The sequence below is a fragment of the Bidens hawaiensis genome, unplaced genomic scaffold (genome assembly GCF_021521415.1).
Source record: "Bidens hawaiensis isolate Kalapana, Puna unplaced genomic scaffold, B.hawaiensis_p1.1 tig00028610_1, whole genome shotgun sequence".
NCBI classification, from domain to species: domain Eukaryota; kingdom Viridiplantae; phylum Streptophyta; class Magnoliopsida; order Asterales; family Asteraceae; genus Bidens; species Bidens hawaiensis.
Genome location: NW_027494690.1, coordinates 160,606 through 184,147, shown reverse-complemented (window position 1 = coordinate 184,147; position 23,542 = coordinate 160,606). Strand labels below are relative to the sequence as shown.

Sequence of the window (23,542 nt, the reverse complement as noted above, 5' to 3'; positions counted from 1 at the left end):
ACTCGCTATCGCCACGTAGCGTATACTCGTATAGGTAGCTTGTCGCTATTTTCCGCTATCGCTATTAACAACTATGCTTACAAAGAGGCTTTTTAATATAAATTTTAAAATTGCCACCGTCATTTTCTTCACCTTAACCTTCATTTCGCATGCTTTGCATAATAAATTGTTTTGTACGTTAACTCTCCCGATAATGTTTATACCTTGTGTATTTGTGTTTATAGACTTCATTCGAGAAACAACAAGATTTACAAATGATGAGGTTTGCTGACTACTTTGGACGTGCATTCTCTAACGTGACCGCTTCACAGTTTCCTTGGGTGAAGTTGTTTAGAGAATCCCCTGTTACCAAGATTGTAGATGTAAGTTTTCGTCTAGTAGAAGTTAAAATGATTTCAACTTACACTGCCAAATTATTTTCTTTGAACTCGTCTGATTATTTTCTTTTAAGTGCAGAATCCTGTATCACATATTTCCGAGGCTGTTTACAAAACATCAATTGACTGGATTAACAAAAGATCTATCGAAGCCCTTCGTTTGTTTCTCGTTTGGTCTTTAGACAACATTCTTACCGACCTTGAAAGCCAACTAGGCGGTCCGAAGGGTGCCAAGAAAGTTGCCCAAAAGACATCATCAAAATCTCAAGTAAGATAGTGAAAATTTTTAATCATTCTTTGTAGGTTGAACTGATCTTATTCGTATTAATTGTTAACAGGTGGGTCTGTTTGTAGTACTAGCAATGGTGTTACGAAAGAAACCTGATGCGTTAATTACCATACTGCCAAATCTAAACGAAACGTTAAAGCAAAATGCACAAGACAAGCTTCCAGTGATTGTGTGGATGGTAACACAAGTGAGTAGACTCGGTGCCATTAACTGTTTATGAGCAAACAAGACTTTATTTTGGTTTCATAAAGGGTTGTATATTGATTGTTAAGAGTTTAAATATGCAGGCTTCACAAGGGGACCTGGCGGTTGGGTTGTACTTGTGGTCCCGTTTGATATTGCCTATTGTTGGGACCAAATCGGGCTCCAATCCACAAACCCGAGATCTAATATTGCAATTAGTTGAAAGGTTTCGTTTTTTTCTTTACTATCTCACTGTATAAAATATGCCATAAGATAGTAAGATACTTTCTTTTAGTTAAAACTATTTAGAAAATTATAAGCGTTTACGTTTAACCTGTTTATTTATTTAATTTTTTTTGTGTGTTCATAGGATACTCTCTGCTCCAAAGGCTCAAACTATCTTAGTAAACGGTGCTGTGCGAAAGGGTGAGCGTTTAGTGCCACCATCAGCGCTCGACTTGCTATTGAGAACCACATTCCCTTCATCATCAGCTCGTATCAAGGTGAGACCTCTATTGGTCATTTTACTAGGCATAGCATATTTTTGAATTGTTTTATTCAAAGTTTTCGGATTATTAACGTACAGGCGACAGAAAGATTTGAAGCGGTGTATCCTACACTAAAAAAGGTGGCACTTGCTGGTACCCCTGGAAGCAAAGCCATGAAACATGTCTATCAACAAATTATTAATATTTCTTTAAAAGCTTCTGGAGAAGGTACACTTATTTAATAAATTAATTAATTAATCTTCCAAGTTGAAGAAAATATTATCAAAAGTTAATTTCTTGATTTTTTTATTATTTATTTATTTTTTTTTGCAATTTCAGGTATCTCTGAGCTATCCAATGAAGCATCAAATATTTTTATATGGTGCCTAACTCAATATCCTGATTCTTGCAAACAATGGGTGAGTTTTAAATTTTTTTTATTGAAATATTTTTAATTAAATAATAAATATCATTAATTGTTTAATATGATTATGTCCAGGATACGGTCTATTCGGATAATCTAGAAGCAAGCATCATTATTTTGAAAGACTTAATGAACGATGGAAGGAATTATCTCAAAATCAGCCTTTTCTTGAAGCCTTTACTCAAACTCTCAAAAGTTTAAAGAGAAAGGTATAGTGTCAAAACGGGCCGGGCGGGGTCGGGTTGTTATAATTTTACCAAACCAAACAATCTGGTCTCATTTAATTATTATTATTTTTTTAGAATGAGAAGGCAATAACAGGAGATAAACCCGGTGATCAAGCGCTCTACAAGGAAGCGGATAAATACTGTAAGGTGTTATTGGGAAGACAGTCGCGTGGATGGGGGTGCGCAAAAGCTACAGTGCTCCTCATTGTGGCATTTGGTGTGGGGGCCACGTTCCTGGCTCCGAATGCCTTGGAGTCGTTGGATTGGAACAAGTTAACTGAAGTTATAAACATCCAGAAGTTCGTTTAAGATGATGATAATGATGATTAATATACACAGTGTCGGTTAAGCAAGAAAAGTCGAAATTGCCCTATAATAATAATAATAAATTATATATAGAGAGTGAGAGTGAGTGAATTACCTATTATTTATCCTTTTTCTTTCTATAAACTAAATGTAGTTTAAACTTATCACGAAGCGATGTTTGTGAGATTTTATTACCGGGGCTATGAGTATAGATAGTTATTTGAATTTTATTTTTCGTCTTTCATTGTCGATTTGTTGCTATGTTATGGTTTTGCTTAATCAAGCTTTGTGAGGTCTACAAACGAGCACACACACTCGAATGTTGATATGTAAACTCGTACAAAGAGGGGTAATGTAAGAACCAGAACCACAAGTGTTGTTAATGGTAGTTTTGTAATGTCTCGATCAACTAGTGCGAGTGGTGAGATGTCTCGCTTTATCAACTATCGCATTGTTTAGAGATGCGCTATCTTTATCGATGGTAAGAGTAATCGTTGTCATAGTGGATACACTACTTTTTTGAGATCTTGTTCTTGCCTTGTAAAAGGTTATACTATTGTTAATTACGCACATAATTCTTCGCTTGACTATAGACAGAGGTTGTCAGTTTTTGTGACCACCACCAACTACGACTATGTGTTGTGGAAAGGTGAATGCAGACGCAGAGCCATGCCAGGTAGGCAAGCCGTGCGTTGAACATCGCAACAAGGGGGCGGAGAGAGCACAGGTGTGGTCTCCGGAAGCATGTGGCGCTTTTACTTGATTTTCTTTAATTATTAATTAATATATATTTAGAGCCATGTCAACCCACAACCACATTTCACCTTTCCACAGCACGTGTTCTTGGTTGTGTGATGTGAAACCATCCACCACGCATGTGACACCTATGTGACATCACTTTTTTTTCAACATTTCACGGTCACTATCACAACAAAGTTTGTGCGACTTCTAGTAATCATAGTTATATATGTATATTAGAAAAATTGCATATAAATTTCAATCTGATTAATCCCTACGAATCTCGATTAATCGCTAGTCTCTACCCCACCATAATTAATGCATAACAAGTTCTACAACACTGCTAGTAATATATTTTTAAAAGCATTTAGAATATTATATACTCCATAAGATGAGTACAATAGTCGATACAAACATACACTAAACACTAGCGGTCCACAAAATACCCGGTTTCGGACCCAACCCGACTCAGAACCGGTTCCTACCTGTACGCGACTCGCATGCACGACCTGGTATTGGACTATTGGGTTTCTCCCCGGACTTGCACCCGGACCGGACCCAGACCTGCCTGAACCAGTTCCACCTTTACCCAGGAAAAACCCGACCCTACCTGGAACCTAAAAAAACAAACTCGGTCAAACACCCGAAACCAGTTTCTACCCGACCAAGTTTTGACTTTTATTGACCATACCGAAACCTTAACAATATGGTGTATTCAATCTTTGCTCTCAAAAAAAGTAAGCCACGTAGGACCAGTACTTGATGACATTGCACCAATCTGGGCCCCACAAAACCTACCAAATATTAAAACCAAAATAAAACTTTCATAATAATAAAATAGTTGTAACAACCACTTTTTGGAAATACAGTTTATCTACTTTCATATTCTTTAGACTAACATACAAGCAAACTCTAAAGTCTAACCATCATATGTGATATGTAACCATATCAAACACACAAACACACACACTAGTATAGATCAATGGTGACGATGATGACGTGGCGGAGAGCGTACGGTGCTCTCAAAGATCAAACTAAAGTCGGACTAGTGCGTGTTAATAGTGATTTTAAGGTTGGTTTGTTAAATATTTTTTGTTTTAAGTTGTGTGTGATTTATGTGTGGATTAAGTTTGTATTTATATATATGTTGTTGATATTATTATTAGGAGGTTGATGTGGCAATTGTTAAAGCTACAAATCATGTTGAATGTCCACCCAAAGAGAGACACATTAGAAGTGAGTTTTTATATTAGTTTGGGGTTTACATGGGTTGGTTCGGTTCGGTTTTGGGTGAAAACTGAACCAAAAACCGAAGTGTTAGTTTTTTAGTTTTTGAAAACCATTCGGTTTTTGGTTTGGGGTTGGTTCGGGTTTGAGCAAAAACCAAAATGTCAGGATTCAGTTTTTGAAAGTCTTCTGGTTTCAGTTTTTTTCGGCTTTTAGTTTGGATTCAGTTCGGTTCGGTTTTGGGCAAAACCGAAGCAAGAGCCAAAAATGTCGGTTTTTGGTTTGGGGTTGGTTCGGGTTTGGGCGAAAACCGAAACAAAAACTAAAATGTCCCGCTTTTAGTTTTTGAAAGTTGTTCGGTTTTGGTTTTTCGGTTTTTGGATTGGGTTTGGTTCGGTTTTGGGCGAAAACCGAACCAAAAGCCAAAAATGTCAGTTTTTCAGTTTTTGAAAATCGTTCAGTTTTTTTTGGTATTTGGGGTTTGGGTTTCGTTCGGTAGTGGGAGAAAACCGAACCAGAATCCAAAATGTCGGTTTTTTAGTTTCTGGAAACCGTTCGGTTTTTTCAATTTTTGGGTTCGGTTTTTTCGGTTTTGGGCGAAAACCGAACCAAACACTTAAATTTCAGTTATTTAGTTTTTGAAAACCTTTCGGTTGGGTTTTTCAGTTTTAATTATGGACAAAACTGAAACCGAATAGAGACTTCGGATTTTACGAACACATAACATAAAACCAAACAGTCAGTTTTCGTTTTGGTTCAGTTTGGTTTTGTCGGTTTTTACGAGTTCGGATCGGTTGTTTCGGTTTCATGCACACACCTATCTTTATATGATTGTGTTTATTGTAGAAATATTGGCTGCTACCTCTGCGATTCGACCTCGAGCCGATGTGCAATACAGTTTACATGCTCTGACAAGAAGATTAGCGAAAACTCGTAATTGGACGGTACTGTTAATGTATTTGTGTATGATTTCGGGTCTATTAGGAAAACTGTTCGTGAACTGTTTGGCTGGAAGTTCGTTTATGTTCGTTCGTTTAATAAATGAACGAACATGAACAGGGAATTCGTTAGATTAACTAAATGAACGAACACGAACAGAGGCCATGTTTGTTTGATTGTGTTCTGAACGCTTAATAATGTGTTCGTTTACGTCTGCTTGTGTTTGTTTGTTTCATTGTTTGTACATTAAAAGTATATTAATATTTTATAATGACTTTTCTAATCTTATCATAAAGATGAGTATTATGTAATTATTTTATATGTAAATTAATAATGTTAAAAAAAACACCATTCTCGGTTAGCCAAATCAAAATAAAACACTGTCTTTGTTCGTTTGTGTCCGTGAGCCAATCACGAACAAGAAATTTAAATTTTGTTCAGTTACATGTTCATGAAACCGTTCGTTTGTCCAATATTATCAGGTGGCATTGAAGACACTGATAGTTATTCATAGAGCATTAAGAGAAGGCGATCCTACTTTCCGGGACGAACTTTTGAATTTCCAACATCGAGGGCGCGTTTTGCAGTTATCTACTTTTAAAGATGATTCGAGTCCCATTGGTTGCTTCTGGAATCCTATTTATGATGATATTATGTTGCTTTAAATGGTATAAAACTTATGGTTTTATAAACTTTGAATGTGTTTTTCAGCTTGGGATTGTTCTGCATGGGTTCGTACGTATGGACTGTTCTTAGAGGAGCGACTCGAATGCTTTAAAGTTTTGAAATATGATATCGAATCTGAGAATATCCCTAGATCTGCTAAAGGTGAAGATAAGGTATGCTTAGCGACTTAGGTGCTGTTTGTTTTTCTTAAAAAGATCTGTGCAGACTCTTTAGTCTGCGTCGCGCAGACCACGCGCAGACATTGCCATCTGCAAACTGTTTGTTTTCTAGAAGACGTTTCACTGAAAAATGTCTGCGCAAGCTCTTCTTGGTGCAGACTACCCACCACCATGCACCACCCACCGTCCGCCACCACCCACCGTCCCCCACCACTACCGTCCACCTCCCACCGCCACCGTCTACCACCCACCGTCCGCCACCACCACAATCTACCACCACCACCACCAACCACCACCACCGCCCCCATCCACCACCACCGCCTACCATCCGCCACCACCACCCACCACTACCACTATCACCATCCAGCAGCACCACCACCCACTACCACAGTTTGTACACCACTACCAGTTTATTTTAGCAATCTACAAACGTTAAAAAACAAACAGTCTTCTTCTTGTAGACTGCAGAGGTTTGGTCCACCTCTTCTTCTACAAATGTGGTCCGCAGACTGCACACATTTTACCTCTGAAAAAACAAACAGCACCTTAGTGTTATACAAGATTTGATTATGATTTTATATAGCTTTTGTGAATATGTGTTACAGATGTAAACATATGCATATCCACCAACACACACATGGGTTTTTTTTTATATTAGTTAAATAATAGGATTAAGTTTAATCTTGTATGTTATTAACACGCGTTAGCTTATAATCTGCAGGGTTATAGCAGAACACGCGATTTGGATAGTGAAAAACTGTTGGCGCAGTTGCCTTCTTTACAGCAGCTACTAAACCGTCTTATGGCATGCAAGGTCTGTCATATTCGCCGTTACATAAAACTTAAAACTGATTTTTTTTTGTTTATTAAAACTGTTTATAAATATTTAATGTATGAAATGTGATCACAAAAACAGTATATATCACTATAATACTATGCAAGTGTCTTTTTTTTTTTTTTATGCAGCCTGAAGGAGGAGCGGTCGGTAATTATGTTGTGCAATACGCCCTAGCGTTGGTACTCAAAGAGAGCTTCAAAATTTATTGTGCAATAAACGATGGAATTATAAATCTTATTGATAAGGTGATTATTTACTACTATTATTATTTAAATTATAAAGCATGATACTTCTGTTGTTCTGTTATTTTTATTCATAAATAACCAACGATCAGCCGTTCGCAATGTCAGTTTTTTGAAATGTCAAGACATGAAGCCATAAAAGCATTGGATATATACAAACGAGCCAGTAACCAGGTAACATCTTGTATCATAATTTTTTTTATTTACAAACCTTCATTGTAATATGATTATTAGATGTGAAGGTTCATATATTAAATATGCATCATGGACAAGTTCGGCCCGCTTCGTTTTAAGATAACTTTTTTTATATTTATGATTTGACCCGTTAGATATAACTTATAGCCCGAATCCACCCGTTCATATTTTCTGCAGGCTGAAAGTCTTTCTAACTTCTATGAAATCTGTAAACGACTGCAGCTCGCTAGAAACTTTCAGTTTCCCGTGCTTAGAGAGGTAAGTTTACTATATTACCCATGTTTTTTTTTTAATTTTTAAGGTTGCGAGTAATATTGATAATTTAAACTTTTGCAGCCTCCACAATCTTTTCTTGTGACAATGGAGGAGTACATAAGCGAAGCACCACGGATGGTGCCCGTCCCAACCGACACTTTGGTGCGCATAAATTTACTATTATACCCAAAAAAGATATTTATTTCATTTCGGTTTTTTTTCATAATATTTTTCACGCTCGTAGGAATATCCCGGAAGGCTTATGCTAACTTATAAACCAGAAGAAAGCAATGAGCCTAGTGAAAATGCAAATTCACTTGTTGCAGCCAAGTCTGTGCCCATTGATAATATTGTTGTATCAAATGACAATACTACCCCTGACCCCGCACCTTCGCCGCTAACTTTTAACAACCACGAGCCTGATGATCTACTGGTAATTGTCAAAATCTGGTTTTATTTATACCAACTGTCTAAACTTGTGTATTAAATTGTCTTAAGTTTAACACTTAGGGGTTAACTTTCAATGCACCAAGCGCGTCGTCAGTTGAGGAAAGCAACGCGTTGGCACTCGCCATAGTTCAAACTGGTAACCATTTTTTTTTCCAGCAAGTACTGATTTATGTTTTCGTTTGGTAGATAACTTGAAATTAGAGGTGGCCAATAAACCGGTGAAATTTAAAAATTTAGCTAAAATGAAAATGGATCGAACGGGATGAAAGTCATCTGAAGTTATTCATCCAAGATTAGTTTTTTAAATAATCCCAGTTATGCCCCATTGGTAAATAATGGTCTCAACTTTATACGTGGCTGGTGGCGGTCCAACTAAAGGATGGTTAATTCCGTTAGTCTGTTGCTTACGTAGCACGCCTAGCGGGCCGTTGGAAAAACTAAACCTTTAGTTGGGGATTGTTATTTGCCAATAGGACATAGTTAGTATTATTTAAAACCATTTTTTTAAAATGAGTAAACTGTGGTTTTCGTCTCTGTGGTTTGTCCAAGTATGCTGTTTTAGGCCAGCAATTTCAAATTTGTGATTTTCGTCCATGTGGTTTCATTTTACTTGCAATTAAACCCGATCCCAGTAACCCCGTTAAGACTTGCCATTCACGTGAGGGGTATTTTGTCCCTTCTTTTCCCAATTGGACTTGGGATGGGAAAAGAAGGGACAAAATACCCCTCACGTGGATGGCAAGTCTTAACGGGGTTAGTGGGGTCAGGTTTAATTGCAAGTGAAATGAAACCACAGAGACGAAAACCGTAAATGTGAAACTATTGGACTAAAACCCCATATTTGGACAAACCACATGGACGAAAACTGCAGTTTACTCTTTTAAAAAAGAAACAGATGATTATTGTCACGCAATGTTGCCACATAGATGGTTATTGACAACTAGGTGTGCCAAGCATAGACCAACGGATGGTTAACTCCTTTAGTCGTGGACCGTTGGTAAAAAAAATACACCTTTAGTTGGGACCGCCACCAGCCAAGAGTAAAGTTGGGACTGCTATTTGCCAAAAGGACATAGTTAGGATTATTTAAAATCAATATTCCATTTTAAAAGGATACATATTATTAATATTATTAATGAAATCATATAACTTCAGTAAACAATTTTACACACTAATTGTTTAGACAAAAAGAACTATTATTATTTTGTAGATGCAGCATCAAATGGATCTGCTGGTGTTCAAGCAAAAGACATTGATTTAACCGGATGGGAACTCGCATTAGTCACTACCCCAAGCACCAACATTTCGTCATTTCAAGAAAGACAACTGGTAAAAAAATCCACATGTTTAGTTACTAGCTTTTATCACCCGTATTACGGGGGTTGTTTTCATTTTCATTTTTTGTTTTTAATATTTATATATTTTTTTATTTTAATTTTATTTATTGTAAGGTAGTTAATAATATACCTACGGTTTGATGATGAAAGGGTTTCACAAATAAATGAGATGTTATAACTCGTTTAAAAGTTATCTGGGTTTGGTGAGACCCATGACCCGCTTATTTTTTTACTATAAAATTGTTTCTTAATTATAAATAATATTTTTTTAAATGGATATTAATTTTTAATGTATCCTTATTTTATAGGTTTTTCATATCAAATATTTGGTGAAATTAATTTTTAATATAATGAAATGTTGTAACCCGTTTAAGGGTTATCTGGGTTTGGTGAGACCATACCCGTGAATTTGGGTCAAATGCATAAGAAACCTTCATTTATAAATAAAACAATCTGGTGACTTGAGAAAATATAAAAAGCAACAAGAGAGCTTTTAAAGGTTTCGTTTATATATATTTTAGATTAAGATTGTACCTTTTTACATTATAACAGAATTAATAGCAAACATAATATTAGAGGTGACGATTATTAAAAAGTTAACACATCATTGGATATTCTGGAGACACGATACGTTAAATATAATGATAAGTAACGCGTATTTAAAATGAGTTTTTTGTGGCGTAAAAATGAATATATATATATATATATATATATATATTAAAAAACTTATAAACACATCTTTTATATGATAAACAATGTGTGGGCAGGGTGGCGGATTGGACTCGCTGACGCTCAACAGTTTGTACAATGAGGGAGTATACAAAGCAGCCCAGCAGCCTGCGTACGGGCCACCAGCGCCCAACCCATTTGAAGTAAGTGGCCCGTTTGTAGCCAGTCCTCAAACGTCTAACCCTTTTGGTCCATCCCAACCACAACAGTCTCAAATGATGGGTCCACCCAACCCTTTTATCGATTCAAGGTTTGGCCCATTACCGGTCAACAATACTCATACTCAACCCACTAACCCGTTTGAGACGGGTTTATTATGATGAAACATGTAGCACAAAAAAGGAGGAAAATGAATATTGTTTTAAGGTGAATATGAAGGAAAGAGTTATATTTGGTTGTAATTTTTATTTTTATTTTTTGTTACTTAGGGTCATATACTCATATGGTCCTAAGATGAATTTGTAACATGCTTGCTTTTGTCTTTGTTTTTTTTTTTTTTTTTGAGAAACCTCATGTTTTGGTTGTCAAAACCTGGCATTTACTTCTTGTTTCCTCTATGGGATATACTAGACTAAAATTACTTTTTATATTGTATTTTTGTGTTTTAACAGCAAACAAAATGTATTTTTTATGTGTTTATTTTTGTGCTTTAACAGAAAAACAAAAGTACTTTTTTTGTTGTATTTTTAAGTTTTAACAAGAAAACAAAACATACTTTTTATGTTATACTTTTGTGCTTTAAGAGAAAAACAAAACGTACTTTTTATGTTGTATTTTTGTGCTCTAATAAGAAATTTAAGCACATTCTTAGTATTATATTCTCATATGTAAAATGTGAGCCAAACCATAGACTTTGTGCGAATGCAACCTTTAAATTTTACTATTACTTTTTAAAAATTTTAACTTTCATATATGCCATTTTTTTAACGAATAGCCATTATACCTCTTTCCATTACATAATGTGTTTATACCTTATGCTATTATTTTAATTTTAATCAATGTTTCTCATCTTTGACGAAAACCAAATCGTCTCTCGTAACTTCTTCAAAATTGCAAACCTTTGAAGGTTTATCGCATCGAATGGTCTACATTTTAAACCTTTTATCGCGCCTAATCAAACAAGGGCAATATGGTGATTTTTTAAATTATTTTTATTGAATTGGGTATATATGTTATATTTAATAACTTTGTAAGGGCATATATATATATATATGATATTTTCAGTTTTGCGTGGGTATATATATGAAATTTTCAATATTTTTAAGGGTATATGTGATATATTTCCAGTTTTGTGTGAGCATATATGATGTTTTTAATATTTGTAAGAGTATATATGAAATTATTCTAGACAAAAAGTACTTTTTAGTTATACTTTTGTCAATTTATGCTTTAACAGAAAAAATGTACTTTTTTATGTTTTATTTTCGTGCTTTAATAGAAAAACAAAAGGTACTTTTTATGTTGTATTTTGTGCTTTAACAGAAAAACAAAACATACGTTTTATGTTGTATTTTTGTTCTTTAACAAAATATTTAAACACATTATTAGTGTTACATCCTCATATGTAAAATGAGAACCAAACCATTGACTTTGTGTGTGACTCTTCTTGTTATTTTCATAAAATATTTCTACCAATTTCATATTATTATAGTATTTATTAACATAATAAACCGATAAGTTTCTCGTATTCTATTGCCCAAAGGCTTGAACAAGATAACGACATACATTAAAGGTGTAACCTATATCAAGAATATTAAAAACCCCACCAGCGAAGTAGTTCCCATTTGGTCCTCTAAATCATGTCACGGACGACGGTATTCACATGTGGGCCGATGGTTTTCGTATAACCCAGTATTTACCTGACACGTGTTATTCTCTCTCTCTCTCTCTCTCTCTCTCTCATGTTGACCACTCAATTGTACACAACTCTACAAAAGACATTTTTTTTTTGTCTCTCTCACTCCATTTTACCCTTTTAATTTTCTCTCAAATGTTCTTTCCTTCTTTTTCATATCTTTACTAAACAACCCATCTAAAAATTGATCCATCTAGTTAAGAACTTAAGACCTAAAGAGCCCCAACCATGAAACATGGCAAGATTTGATGAAACATGTCGAAGGCGACCAGATTTTCCGATCTAGAACATATGTACTGGAACTTGAAATCAAGTGTGGCTAACATGGGATTCTCCATATGGTTAGTAGCCTTAGTGCCTTTCATTTTCCATTCTTCACCAAGTTAAGTTAGAGAGAGAAATGAGGTTTTAGAGAGTGAAACCAAGTAGTAGAAGCATCAAAGCTTCGAGTTTGAGTTTCTTATTGAGCTAACACAAGAAGGATTTGAGATTTGGTGTGGCCTTTCTGGCGGAAACATGGTCGTGACCTCCGAACTTCACCATCTTCGACCAAGAAGGCTCGGCTTCGTTTGGAGTGAAATGATGATCGATATTTGGTCAATCAAAAAAGTTAGAAAGCTCTACTATTATTTCCCTTTACTAGCAAGGGTAAGAAGGGCGGTCTTCTTAGCTAATCTATTAGAAAGTGTCGGCAAAGTTCATTATTTAATTAAACGGTTTTGGACAAACGATGTCAAGTAATTTTGATAGAAGATTAATTTTAAAACAATTTATCAAGCAAATAACTTTGGTCTTTAATCAATGAGGCAAAATCTCAACCACCTCGGGCTTCATACTTAGCAATTAACTAATAACCTAGTTTTGTTCGTTGGGACATTCTTAACTTCAAGGGTTTTTAGCCAAGAAACATTATGGAATCAATAAACCTGATGTTGGATGAAATAATCATGGAAGAAATCTTGATCGGGGAGGGTTGGAGAAGGTGAAATACCTCCCAAATTGGTTAAAAATACAAAATCTACAGCCAAAAATACAAAATCGTGTTTCGGTGTAGCTTAATCTCTCTTTTGCGTAAGCTAGGCTAGGTCCAAAACAAGTGTGACATTCATCAAAATCGTTTACCCGATCGGTGGAGATCCCAGCTAAAGGTGCATTTGTAGTTTACAACATAACCACACCACAGCATTTGGTTAATCAGCTATGGATTACAACCATAACGGCATCACAACATTTGATTAATCAGTTATGGATTTTGAACAATTGTTTGTTTTTATTTCAGTTGGGTGAGCCCGAATTACTATGGGATAAGCCCGAGTCACCTCCACCTTGCTTGGTGAAGAGGTTGAAAAAACTGAAAGTTGATCATGATGGGCCGCATACTACCCAGTTTTTGAAGTATGCTCTGAATAACGTCAAAAGATTGAAGAATTTGGACATAATGTGCCATCATTTGGCGTTAAGTGAGGCTACAGAGTTGAGCGAGGAATTTTTAGTTTTTTCGAGAGATTTTGAGCAATGTGATGTGCAAGTTCATTTCAGGGCTCTTACTTGGGATGGCATTATGTGATTGTGTTTTGTTTTTAACTTTGAAAGTTTTGGTGACTTGGTTTTTTTCAAAGTGTTTTGAGTTGTTGAGTTGACTTCAATAAATGAGTAAACTTTTATAGTTTTTTTCTCTTTTTATCTAGTTAATAATTAGTATTTGAAATTATTCTTATTGGTTATATTGTATATATAATACTTAATAATAAGTCATAATGATCAAATACTCATCTTCCTAATTTATGTTTATATTATCTCCAAAGATATAAAAAAATACAATGACCCTTGCATTAAGTCTTGTTAGAGGTTTTCTATATCATTGTTTACACAAACAAAATGGCATTATGCATCTAGGCACTTTCAATACTTGATCAGTTTTAAGTATATGAGTTAGAATGAACCTGATGTCTATCCTGGTTTATTACAAATCAAGTTTTCCAAACTTAAAATCATAAGGGGGAAAGACGAATTCAAATTTGGTTGACCGGTTAAGTTTGATTTGTGTGTTTTTCTTAATAAGCTCCCTCAAAATGGACGATCTAGTTGTGGGATCAATCTTGAATATGAGATGATCTTGGTAGATACTTGATGAGTCGATTTGTTGGTTAAGTAATAAAGCACATATATAGTTGAATTATTAGTACGTTATTTATGTTATAGTTGATTTGCGCCCAATCCATTAATCTATCTATAATAATATATATAAACGAAAACCCAAAAATCTTATGTGTCACGATGTGGTCGCTCCCCCCTTTTATGAAAGCCACCAGATTTTTTGATTTTTAAATAAAGGCCTCTCATTGATTTAACCAAAATTAATGGGTATGGGTCTTACCAAAACCAGATAGCTCTTAAACGGGTTATAACATCTCATTAAATTAAAATTAATCTTACCAATTATTTGATATGAAAATCCTACAAAATAGGAATATATTAAAATTTAATATCCAATTTAAAAAGAAAAAGATATTATTTATAATTAATAAACTATTTTATAGTAAAAAACATAAGTGGGTCATGGGTCACCAAATCTAGATAGCTTTTAAACGGGTTATAACATATCATTTATTTATGAAAGCCTTTCATCATCAAACCCTAAGTATATTATTAACTTTCTTACAATAAAGAAAACTAAAATCCAAAAAATAAATATTAAAAAACGAAAAATGTAAAACAACCATTTTCACAAGCCATCAGATTACTTTATTTGTAAATGAAGGTTTCTCACGCACTTGACCCGAATTCACGGGTAAAGGTCTCACCAAACCCAAATAGCTCTTAAACGGGTTATAACATCTCATTATATTAAAAAAATAATCTCATCAAATATTTGATATGAAAATCCTATAAAATAGGAATATACTAAAAATTAATATCATATTTTATTTTTAAAAAAGATATTATTTATAATTAAGAAACAATTTTATAATAAAGAAAATAAACGGATAATGGGTATCACCAAACCCAGATAGTTTTTAAACCGGATATTTTACTTATTAAACCTCAAGTATATTATTTATTAACTTTCTTATAATAAATAAAATTAAAATCCAAATATACATATATAAATATAAAACGAATAATGTAAAACAACCCCCGTAATACGAGGAATAAAATCTAGTTTAATATATATAGATTAAAATCTTAGTTTTGAAAACGGTGTAAAATCATTTACATAAAAACCGCATAAGTTCTAACATTTTAATATGGTAGCACTTAAGCTCCACTAGTTTACACAAACAACATCACAAAATTTTAATATGGTAGGAACCAATAAAGATTGACTTTCCATCACAACACGCATATAAACAACGCCAAAAGTTTATGGTAGAAACCGATACCGTAACGAACCAAACGGAGTTCCCACCGCAGCGCGCCAACGCATGGATTTATAGCAACCAGTTATATCTAAACCTATAACACAATAGTTTTGATTGCACCATGCTTTTCGGTTAAATGATTAGGGGTGCAAACGAGCCAAGCCACTCCCGAGATACTCAAGATTGGCTCGTGAAAAAGCTCGATCGAGCCGAGCTTAATTGAGCCGGAGCTCCAGCCTAAAAGTAATCTCGTTTGATAAACGATCCCGAACCCAAACTTCACTTATCAAGCTCAATGATCATGTCATTTATATATTTTTTTAAAGTATAAATTTAATAATTATTATTTAAGTAATTAGTATATATAATATTACGAAAGAATAAATAAAAATAACTAAATAATATATATTATTTTATATAATTGAAAAAAATATATAAAAAATAATTAAAAATATACACAAAAAACTAAATAAATAGGAAACGAGCCAAGCTCGAGCTTGAAAATGTACTCATGAACCGAGCTTGAGCTTTGAAATGAAGCTCAAAACAAGCTAAGCTTGAGCTCCGTGTAAATTAAACAGTCCGAGCTCGAGCCTAGTCAAGCTCGGCTCGGCTCGTTTTCACCGCTATTAAGATGATCGAACGGATGGATCCGATCCGGTCCGGTACGGTCAAGCTTTTGTAAAAGAAATATATATGATTAGGTCCAACATGTGATATCCTTAGTGGCTCCCCACAATTTACTTTTATTTAGTGACCCCACCACCTACTTATTTTGTGGCTTTTATATTCTTATTATTATGATATATATTACATTTAAATATTTGATTCAGTTTATATTATTTTAATTTTTATGGACCATTTTAATGTAGCAAATTAACTATGGTTGTAATAATAATAATTATTATTATTATAATTATAATTATTGTTATTATTAGTATTACAATAATAATAATTATAATAATAAACCCAATGAAATAAGGATAAAATATACAATCGTCCTCGCATTAAGTCTTGTTAATAGAGTCTCGTATATCATACTTAAAAAAATACATAGAACTCCATATATGGTTTGTACCAGGGCGTGCATGGTTCAGTTCGGTTTAATGTTTTTCAGCTGAATCTGCAGTCATCGTTTAATCAACTTTATTAATCAAACGGTTTTCAATTAATCAGTTCAGTTTATTCAGTTAGTTTTCGACTTAGATTAAGTTAATTTGGTTTGGTCGATTTTCACATGTATTTGACATGTTATGTTGAAAAGACATTATTCTAGAATAATGAAATTATATAAGTTTACTTTAAAAAAAAACATGAATTCCACTTGGTTTACATTTTAAATATTATTTTATGTAAAATATATTAAATTAAAGTAATATGTAGCCCCATTGACAGCATACAAGTCTAAATCTGTTGCTTAAAAGTTAAAACTCAATTGTCAAAACCTTTAACAACAACACATCTCTCTGTTTTTCACTTGTTCATATTTCATCAATTCTTGTCTTTGTAAATACACAAAAAAAAACAGAGAAATGGCTGCAAACAAGATCAAAATTGCCCTCGTTTACGCGGTTCTCGAATGGATATTAATTGTTTTTCTTCTCCTCAACTCTGTTTTCACTTATTTGATCATCAAATTCTCCCAATTCTTCAATTTAAGCCCCCCATGTTTCTCATGTGCACGAATTGATTGGTTTCAATATCGTCTATGTGAAATTCATTCGAAAGAGGTTTCGGAATTGAAATTCTGTTCTGTTCATAAAAAATTAGCAAAAGTTTGTGGTATGTGTGAGAATTGTTCATCTTCTGGTTTACGGGTACACCGCGAATCGAGGAATTTTGTCTTTTCGAAGGTGGAACGGATTGATTTGATTCCGGGTGATGGAGAAATTGAATTGGATTTGAAGTGTTCTTGTTGTGGAGCTAGTTTTGATAAGGAATTTGTTGATGATGCTTCTTGTTTTGTGATTCATCCTTTCGAGGATGTTTTGGATGATGCTGAAAGTCGGAACCCGATCGGTGATTTTATCGAGCAAGAAGTTTCGGGTGATCGATTGGGATCAAATTATGATGAAGAACACCAAGAAATTGAAAGCAGGGGAGGTGAAGAACTTGAAACAGAGGAAACAGAGGAAACAGGGGAAACAGAGGAAACAGGGGAGCAAGAGATTGAAGTTACTAGAAAATTGATTAATATAGAAGAGGATTTGATTCAATTTGAAGTGCCTGATCCGAAAACCGAAGGGTATCGAAGTGATTTTGAAGATGAGGAGCATGAATTTGGGGAATTTCAAGAAGCTCAGACGAAATCGCAAGAAATCGTCGATTCTGTTTTCCAAAAAACAGAGCAAGAGTTCAAGTTTTTTGAGAATTTGATTGATTTGATTGATTTGGGTGATGAAAAAGCTTCTATGGATGAAGGACTTCAAGGGGATGATTCGGATTGTCGTTCGGGTAAGTTTGATTTTACAAGTTTAATCGAATTTATCAAAATAATAATCGAATACTCTGTTTTTGTAGTCCATGAAGAAGAGGAAAATATGTCAATTGGAACACATATTCCTATTTTGGATCCATGTGATGAGATTATACATGAAGAATCTTCAACAATTTCTGATAATTTGCATTTACCTCTTGGAAATGGTGAGTTTAATAATTAATACTAAATAGTGTTTTAATAATATGAATAGTATGTATTCACCTAATTAAGTGTTAATTTTAATAACTCATTAAGCTCTGTTTTTGTATATTGATTAGATTGTGTAAAACCTCTAGTGGAAGAAAATGTAGGAGATTTGAAGAATTTGAGTATCAAGATAGAAGAGATTGAGGAAGATAGAGCTCCGGATACTCCTTTGGGTATTCATAGCCCGAATCCATTTCACAAGAGGTGGATGATCTCAAGGCCGAAAGACTCAGGGACAGAAGAGTCATTTGACGGGAGTGTGATTAGTGAAGCGGGCAGTGGTGATCCCGTTGACACTGCTGAGAAGCTCCAGTCGGCTTTAAAAGCTGAACGAAAAGCGTTACATGATTTTTACTTGGAATTAGAGGAGGAGAGAAGCGCTTCGGCTGTGGCCGCTAACGAGACAATGGCGATGATAAACCGGCTTCAAGAAGAGAAGGCGGCAATGCAAATGGAGGCGTTGCAGTATCGACGTATGATGGAAGAACAGTCGGAATATGATCAAGAAGCGTTACAATTGTTGAATGAGCTTATGTTAAAGAAGGAAAAGGAATTGGAATTGTATAAAAGGAAAGTGTTGGATTATAAGGCAAAAGAGAATATGAAAACGAATTCGGTTGCGGTTTCATGGAGTCACTCGGAGGATGACGAAGGGTCGTCTATTGATTTGTATCATGTACCAAAAGACGAAAATGCCCATGACGATGAGCGAGGGGTCCAACATTCGCATACCCATGTTGACTCGGTTTTGGATTTGGAATCGACATTAGCGGATTTTGAGGAAGAACGAATTTCGATTCTCGAGCATTTAAAGTTTCTTGGAGGGAAGCTTATGGCATTGAGTGATGAGGAGGATCAACATTTTGCTAATGTAAGGGTGATAGAGGATCACTATGAAGAGACTAACAATATTGGTTTTAGTGGTCAACTTATTGAGAGTACCACAAATGGATTTGTGGGAAATGGAAAACAAGCAATGGGGAAACAACTTCTTCCACTTTTTGACGAGGTAAGTATCGAGGTAGATGATGATGTGACGGTTAGAAATGGACAGGAGAATGGATTCCATTACTTTAAGTTTGAAGACACGGCTGTCTCAAGATTTGAACTCGAGAAGAAGCGAATAGATATGGAAGAGGAAATCGATCAACTCTACGTAAGGTTACAAGCCCTAGAGGGCGATCGAGGGTTTTTAAAACACTTAATCGGGTCAATGAAAAAGGGTGACAAAGGGATGGATGTACTTCAAGAAATCTTGCATCATTTACGAGACCTTCGAGACGTGAACCTTCGAGCAAAGAGTTACACCGAGAATGTACTCTTATGAGATCCGTGACAAATCTATACACGGTACGCAACTAGTCATTTTCTGTCTAACAAGCCATATTAAGGGTTCCTGTGTTGTTATAATATAGGAACTCTTAATGAGATGATAAAATAAGAAAACACATTTTTTTTAATCAATTTTAGACTTTTAGTTGCTTTATGCCACTTTTTTTCACATGTTTTTAGGGTCAAAAAGTGGTGCATTATGAAAGAGAAGTCCTTGGAGGATGAAGGATCATTCATGTGGTTTTTTCTTTGTTTCAAATATGCCCTTGTGCTCTTAGTATGTTTCTAAAAGCATCAAGGGGTTTTGAGTCATTCATCTCTACTTTTGAAGGTAAAAAAAGGAAGAGGATGTGGTTTAGAAAGATAAAAAAAAGGTTAGGGGTAAGAAAAGTTACCATTTTTTTTTACAATGATTTAGTTTCAAGTCAAGTAAAGTTAACTTGTGTATGTCCATTGAAATATGTATGTTACATATTGTATCTTTTGGTAGTAAGTTGAGATATGTTGTTTATTTTGTATATGTTTTATTTTTTATCTTATTTGTATTATAAAATTATACTGTGTAACATAATATTACACATTATGTTTTATTGTATAGTCTTATAATATTAATGGGATGAGATATACAAAATGTAACAGCATACTCTTTTTTATGGTTGACCATTTGGTTTAGGAAAATTTCAAAATTTTGGAATTTATTTCTTTGTATTGAGTTTGTCTTTGGAGTAGGAAAAAAGGCCAAGGGGTCCTTTTCATTGTATTTATGTGTCCTTTTGCAAGTATATAAAGTTTGTTCTTTTGTTTGGATTTAATTGTTCAAATGTCTGCTCACTAACTAATTTGTCTATTTATTGGCAACTATCATTAATTTGGTTACATTGTATTTGTCATTTAGAATGTTTCTGTTTCTCATTGGCAAAATTCCTTTACATTAATCACATGGACATTTAATGTTGAATAATGAAGGGCTAATCCTTAGATTGTCTTGCTCTGTACATTGGCTCTAGATCATAAGTTTCGGCTAATGCAAAATAAGCTTGGAGCGTTAAGCCCTAGATTAAAATGATCGGAACCAAAAGTTTCGGATTGTATGAATCATCTACAAATTCATGAGCTTCGAGCATCTACACAGCCACATCCCAAGAAGTGACATGTGGCCGGCATGAAGCGGACACCATTATTGGTGAGAGATAAATAATTCAATGAACGAAATATATATGAGTCAGCAGGAGTGTGAAAGATGCGTGAAGAACGAGTAATAAGTCTCAAATCGATCTATAGTTTTCTTTATGAATTAAATCACCAGTTGTCTCCAACTCAATCAATTTATTAGTTGTCACATTTATTCCTTAACCCTTGTATTTAATTCATTGGTTTTCAGTTTGTGACAAAGACGATAAGTTTAGTACAAAGAAAAAAAGGATATCAATTCAATGTTTTGCACATGTAGTAATATGTCACTTTTCTAACACTCTTTGTTCATAAGGGTGGACGGGACACCACTCGGGTAGGGTGCAAACGAGCCAAGCTTCTTGTGAGTCTAAACAAATCTGTCGTTTATATAATTTTTTAAGATATATATTTAATAACTATTAACTATTATATATAATGTTATGAAAAAATAAATAAAAGTAACTAAATAATATATACTATTTTATAAATAAAATTATAATAGAAAAAAAATTATAAAAATAATTATAATTATATAAAATAATTGACAAATATAGTAAACGAGCCGAGCTCGAGCTTTGAAAATAGAGCTCAAAACGAGCCGAGTCCGAGCTCTGTGTAAACTAAACGAGCCGAGCTCGAGCCTAGTCGAGCTCGGGCTCGGCTCGGCTCGGCTCTTTTGCACCCCTACACTCGGGTACCCCTTTCGGGTACTAGTTAGACCACTAGAACATTGTTGCCACCTCATTGGTAGGGCTGGCGTGTCGTCGATGCGGGTATCAATCACCGACTGAAATGTAGCCGTTAGAAATACTTATAAAGCAATTATAATTAAAAAATAACTGGAATGTCGCTGTTAGAAACGCTTATATAACAGTTTAATTTAAAAATAAACAAATTTTATTGATTATGTGGGACTTGAGGAAAGTCTAGACTTGAGACTTAATGTAGAACCTAATACTTGAAAAGTTATGATTTGCAGATAATAAAAAGTGGATTAAGGAGATAAACTAACGATATAAAAAATGTAAATAATTAAAAGGAAATAATAATGATTGAAATGGGTATATGTTTGGTGGCATGTACATGATTACATCCATGCCCATTCATCCGGCATTTAATCATTAACCTCTTCGGCGCCGAGAGTTTTTCTTTTCCATTTTTTTAATTTATACTTCTATTTTTTCTAATGTTTTATTTGGCAAATAAAGTCCAAAAATATTGGATTATTATTCTAGCAAGAAATCTTAACGGGAACAGCCTCCTTATCTTAGAAAAAAGGTTTGTCTCATACCTTTTCTATGTTCGTGTTCGTTTATACACGTACACTTAATAGGAGGCATAATTGTGTTCATTTTTGTTCGTTACAAAATGAAAATATTTGTATTCATTTATGTTTGTTTATTTAAAATCTAACCGAATAGTTCATGAACATAATTGAACGTAAACAAACAAATATAAAACATTAATTAGATGATTCATTGAAAATAAACATTAAACGATCTTAAACGGACGTTCATGAATATAAATGATCGAGCGAAACATGTGTTCATGTTCGTTCATTTAATTAAATGAACACAAACTTTTCGTTCACGTCAATTCGCTTATTAAATAAATGAACATAAAAGAACTTCATGTCGAACAATTCACTAAACGTTCGATTCATTTACTATCAACACATATCATAACAAAAGCTTGCTATAAGTGGAATTATACCAAGTACATTTGTTTGTTTAAATTATTATCATGAGCATATTATCTTTCTACTGTTCAAATTTTCAATTAACAAAGGTATATAATGTATTCAAGTTTTTTACAGCTAAACATCTTAACTTGTCACTACTCATTAGCAGAATAATTGAAATATTGAAGAAAATTATTATGACCCTTTTTAAGTTTTGGTCCGATTAGTAGGGCCGTTCAAACCGCTTGTTGTTCGCTCGGAAAACAAATAAAGTTTGTAGAAAATGATTTTCTAAAAAGTAAAAACCGCTCGAACGGGCTTCATAACTGGTTGGGCTAGGAAAGTTTATGGGCTTTGAAATTCTTTTGGGCTGTGAAAATCATTTTGATAATATCATGGTATGCAATTTATGGGCTTAATTCATTCGTTGTTTTGTTCATTGTATATATGGCCAAATCTGTAACACTTCAGATTTTCCAAACCCGTATTCGTTTACGTGAAACTCGAACGAAACATTTTTAGACCTTTAAAATTAATAAAAATCAAATAATTATAAGTAATTAAGTTTCTAAATATTCATTTTATACCCTTTAAGTTCTTAAAGTTATTTATTCTTGGTTTAAACCTTAAAATAGTAAAAAAAAATAGCATTTTTAGAAAGTTAAGGGACTAATATTGTCAAAATTGAAACTTGTACCCCTTGGAGGTTGGAGCGCCGCGCGACCAGACCCTCCTCTTGCCGTCGCGCGCCGCTATGGGCTAACTGTTCAGATCATTTAAACTTGATTTCGTTTTCTAGTTCGTTTAAGGTATAGAATCATTTATTTTAGGCATGTTTGAGTGAATTAAGATCCAAGTAAACATCATATAACTAAAATACAACTCCTAATTCGTTTTCCCTTATCCAATATCAGATCTTTATGAATCTTTTGGTGATTTTTTCCTTAAAACGTATTTATTTGTTTAAACGGGCCAAAAAGCCCATAATTAATTTGTTTTATGTTTTTCTATATAAACAACCATTAAACATCTGCTGTAAACCTTAATCTAACCCTAATATACCTTCTCCAACCGTCACCTACCTCTGCTCAATCTCAAACCCTTCGGTTTTTGCATATTCGTTAAAGACACAAGCCTTGACGGTTGACTTTGCTTGCTTTAGGACCTTTGACTCATCGTTTCTCCTTGTTCTTTCACTTTCCGGGTAAGTTGTAAACTGTAAAATCGTTCATACATATTCCCTAGTCAATAACCTTCAATCAATTTCGGTGATTGAAGGGTGTTAACTGGTCAGTTGCTTTAAAACCCGATGAAGGGTAAAACAGTCAACAAGTTTGACTTTGTGTTTTCTCATACTTATGGTC

General features: G+C 34.2%; 2 protein-coding genes and 1 pseudogene across 3 annotated transcripts; all 3 read left to right on the top strand.

Moving 5' to 3' along the window:
- Positions 1 to 224: 224 nt before the first annotated feature.
- LOC143577456 (uncharacterized) lies at positions 225 to 2,341 on the top strand (annotated as a pseudogene). Its single transcript, XR_013143111.1, has 9 exons — positions 225 to 362; positions 457 to 645; positions 716 to 853; positions 954 to 1,075; positions 1,220 to 1,352; positions 1,436 to 1,565; positions 1,677 to 1,756; positions 1,837 to 1,970; positions 2,064 to 2,341. The product of XR_013143111.1 is annotated as an uncharacterized LOC143577456 (transcript).
- A 1,673-nt stretch (positions 2,342 to 4,014) lies between these two features.
- LOC143577462 (putative clathrin assembly protein At2g01600) lies at positions 4,015 to 10,422 on the top strand. Its single transcript, XM_077061290.1, has 14 exons — positions 4,015 to 4,104; positions 4,199 to 4,268; positions 5,106 to 5,203; positions 5,681 to 5,819; positions 5,910 to 6,037; positions 6,765 to 6,857; positions 7,010 to 7,126; positions 7,232 to 7,297; positions 7,496 to 7,576; positions 7,655 to 7,735; positions 7,818 to 8,006; positions 8,084 to 8,159; positions 9,234 to 9,352; positions 10,128 to 10,422. The coding sequence occupies exons 1-14, from the start codon at positions 4,015 to 4,017 to the stop codon at positions 10,407 to 10,409; spliced, it is 1,629 nt and encodes a 542-aa protein (XP_076917405.1). The 3' UTR covers positions 10,410 to 10,422.
- A 6,416-nt stretch (positions 10,423 to 16,838) lies between these two features.
- Positions 16,839 to 19,830, top strand: LOC143577454 (myosin-binding protein 3-like). Its single transcript, XM_077061284.1, has 4 exons — positions 16,839 to 17,760; positions 17,827 to 17,949; positions 18,064 to 19,342; positions 19,505 to 19,830. Exons 1-3 carry the CDS (start codon positions 16,839 to 16,841, stop codon positions 19,317 to 19,319), a joined length of 2,301 nt encoding a protein of 766 aa, XP_076917399.1. The 3' UTR covers positions 19,320 to 19,342; positions 19,505 to 19,830.
- Positions 19,831 to 23,542: the final 3,712 nt, after the last annotated feature.

What these genes read in the sequence shown, in the direction of transcription:
- LOC143577462 (XM_077061290.1), top strand. Translation starts at nt 4,015, where the DNA reads ATGGTGACGATGATGACGTGGCGGAGAGCGTACGGTGCTCTCAAAGAT. An exon ending in GTGTTAATAGTGATTTTAAG is followed by an intron (nt 4,105 to 4,198) that starts GTTGGTTTGTTA and finishes TATTATTATTAG; the next exon opens with GAGGTTGATGTGGCAATTGT. An exon ending in CCGTCCCAACCGACACTTTG is followed by an intron (nt 7,736 to 7,817) that starts GTGCGCATAAAT and finishes TCACGCTCGTAG; the next exon opens with GAATATCCCGGAAGGCTTAT.
- LOC143577454 (XM_077061284.1), top strand. Translation starts at nt 16,839, where the DNA reads ATGGCTGCAAACAAGATCAAAATTGCCCTCGTTTACGCGGTTCTCGAA. An exon ending in TGATTCGGATTGTCGTTCGG is followed by an intron (nt 17,761 to 17,826) that starts GTAAGTTTGATT and finishes CTGTTTTTGTAG; the next exon opens with TCCATGAAGAAGAGGAAAAT. An exon ending in GCATTTACCTCTTGGAAATG is followed by an intron (nt 17,950 to 18,063) that starts GTGAGTTTAATA and finishes TATATTGATTAG; the next exon opens with ATTGTGTAAAACCTCTAGTG.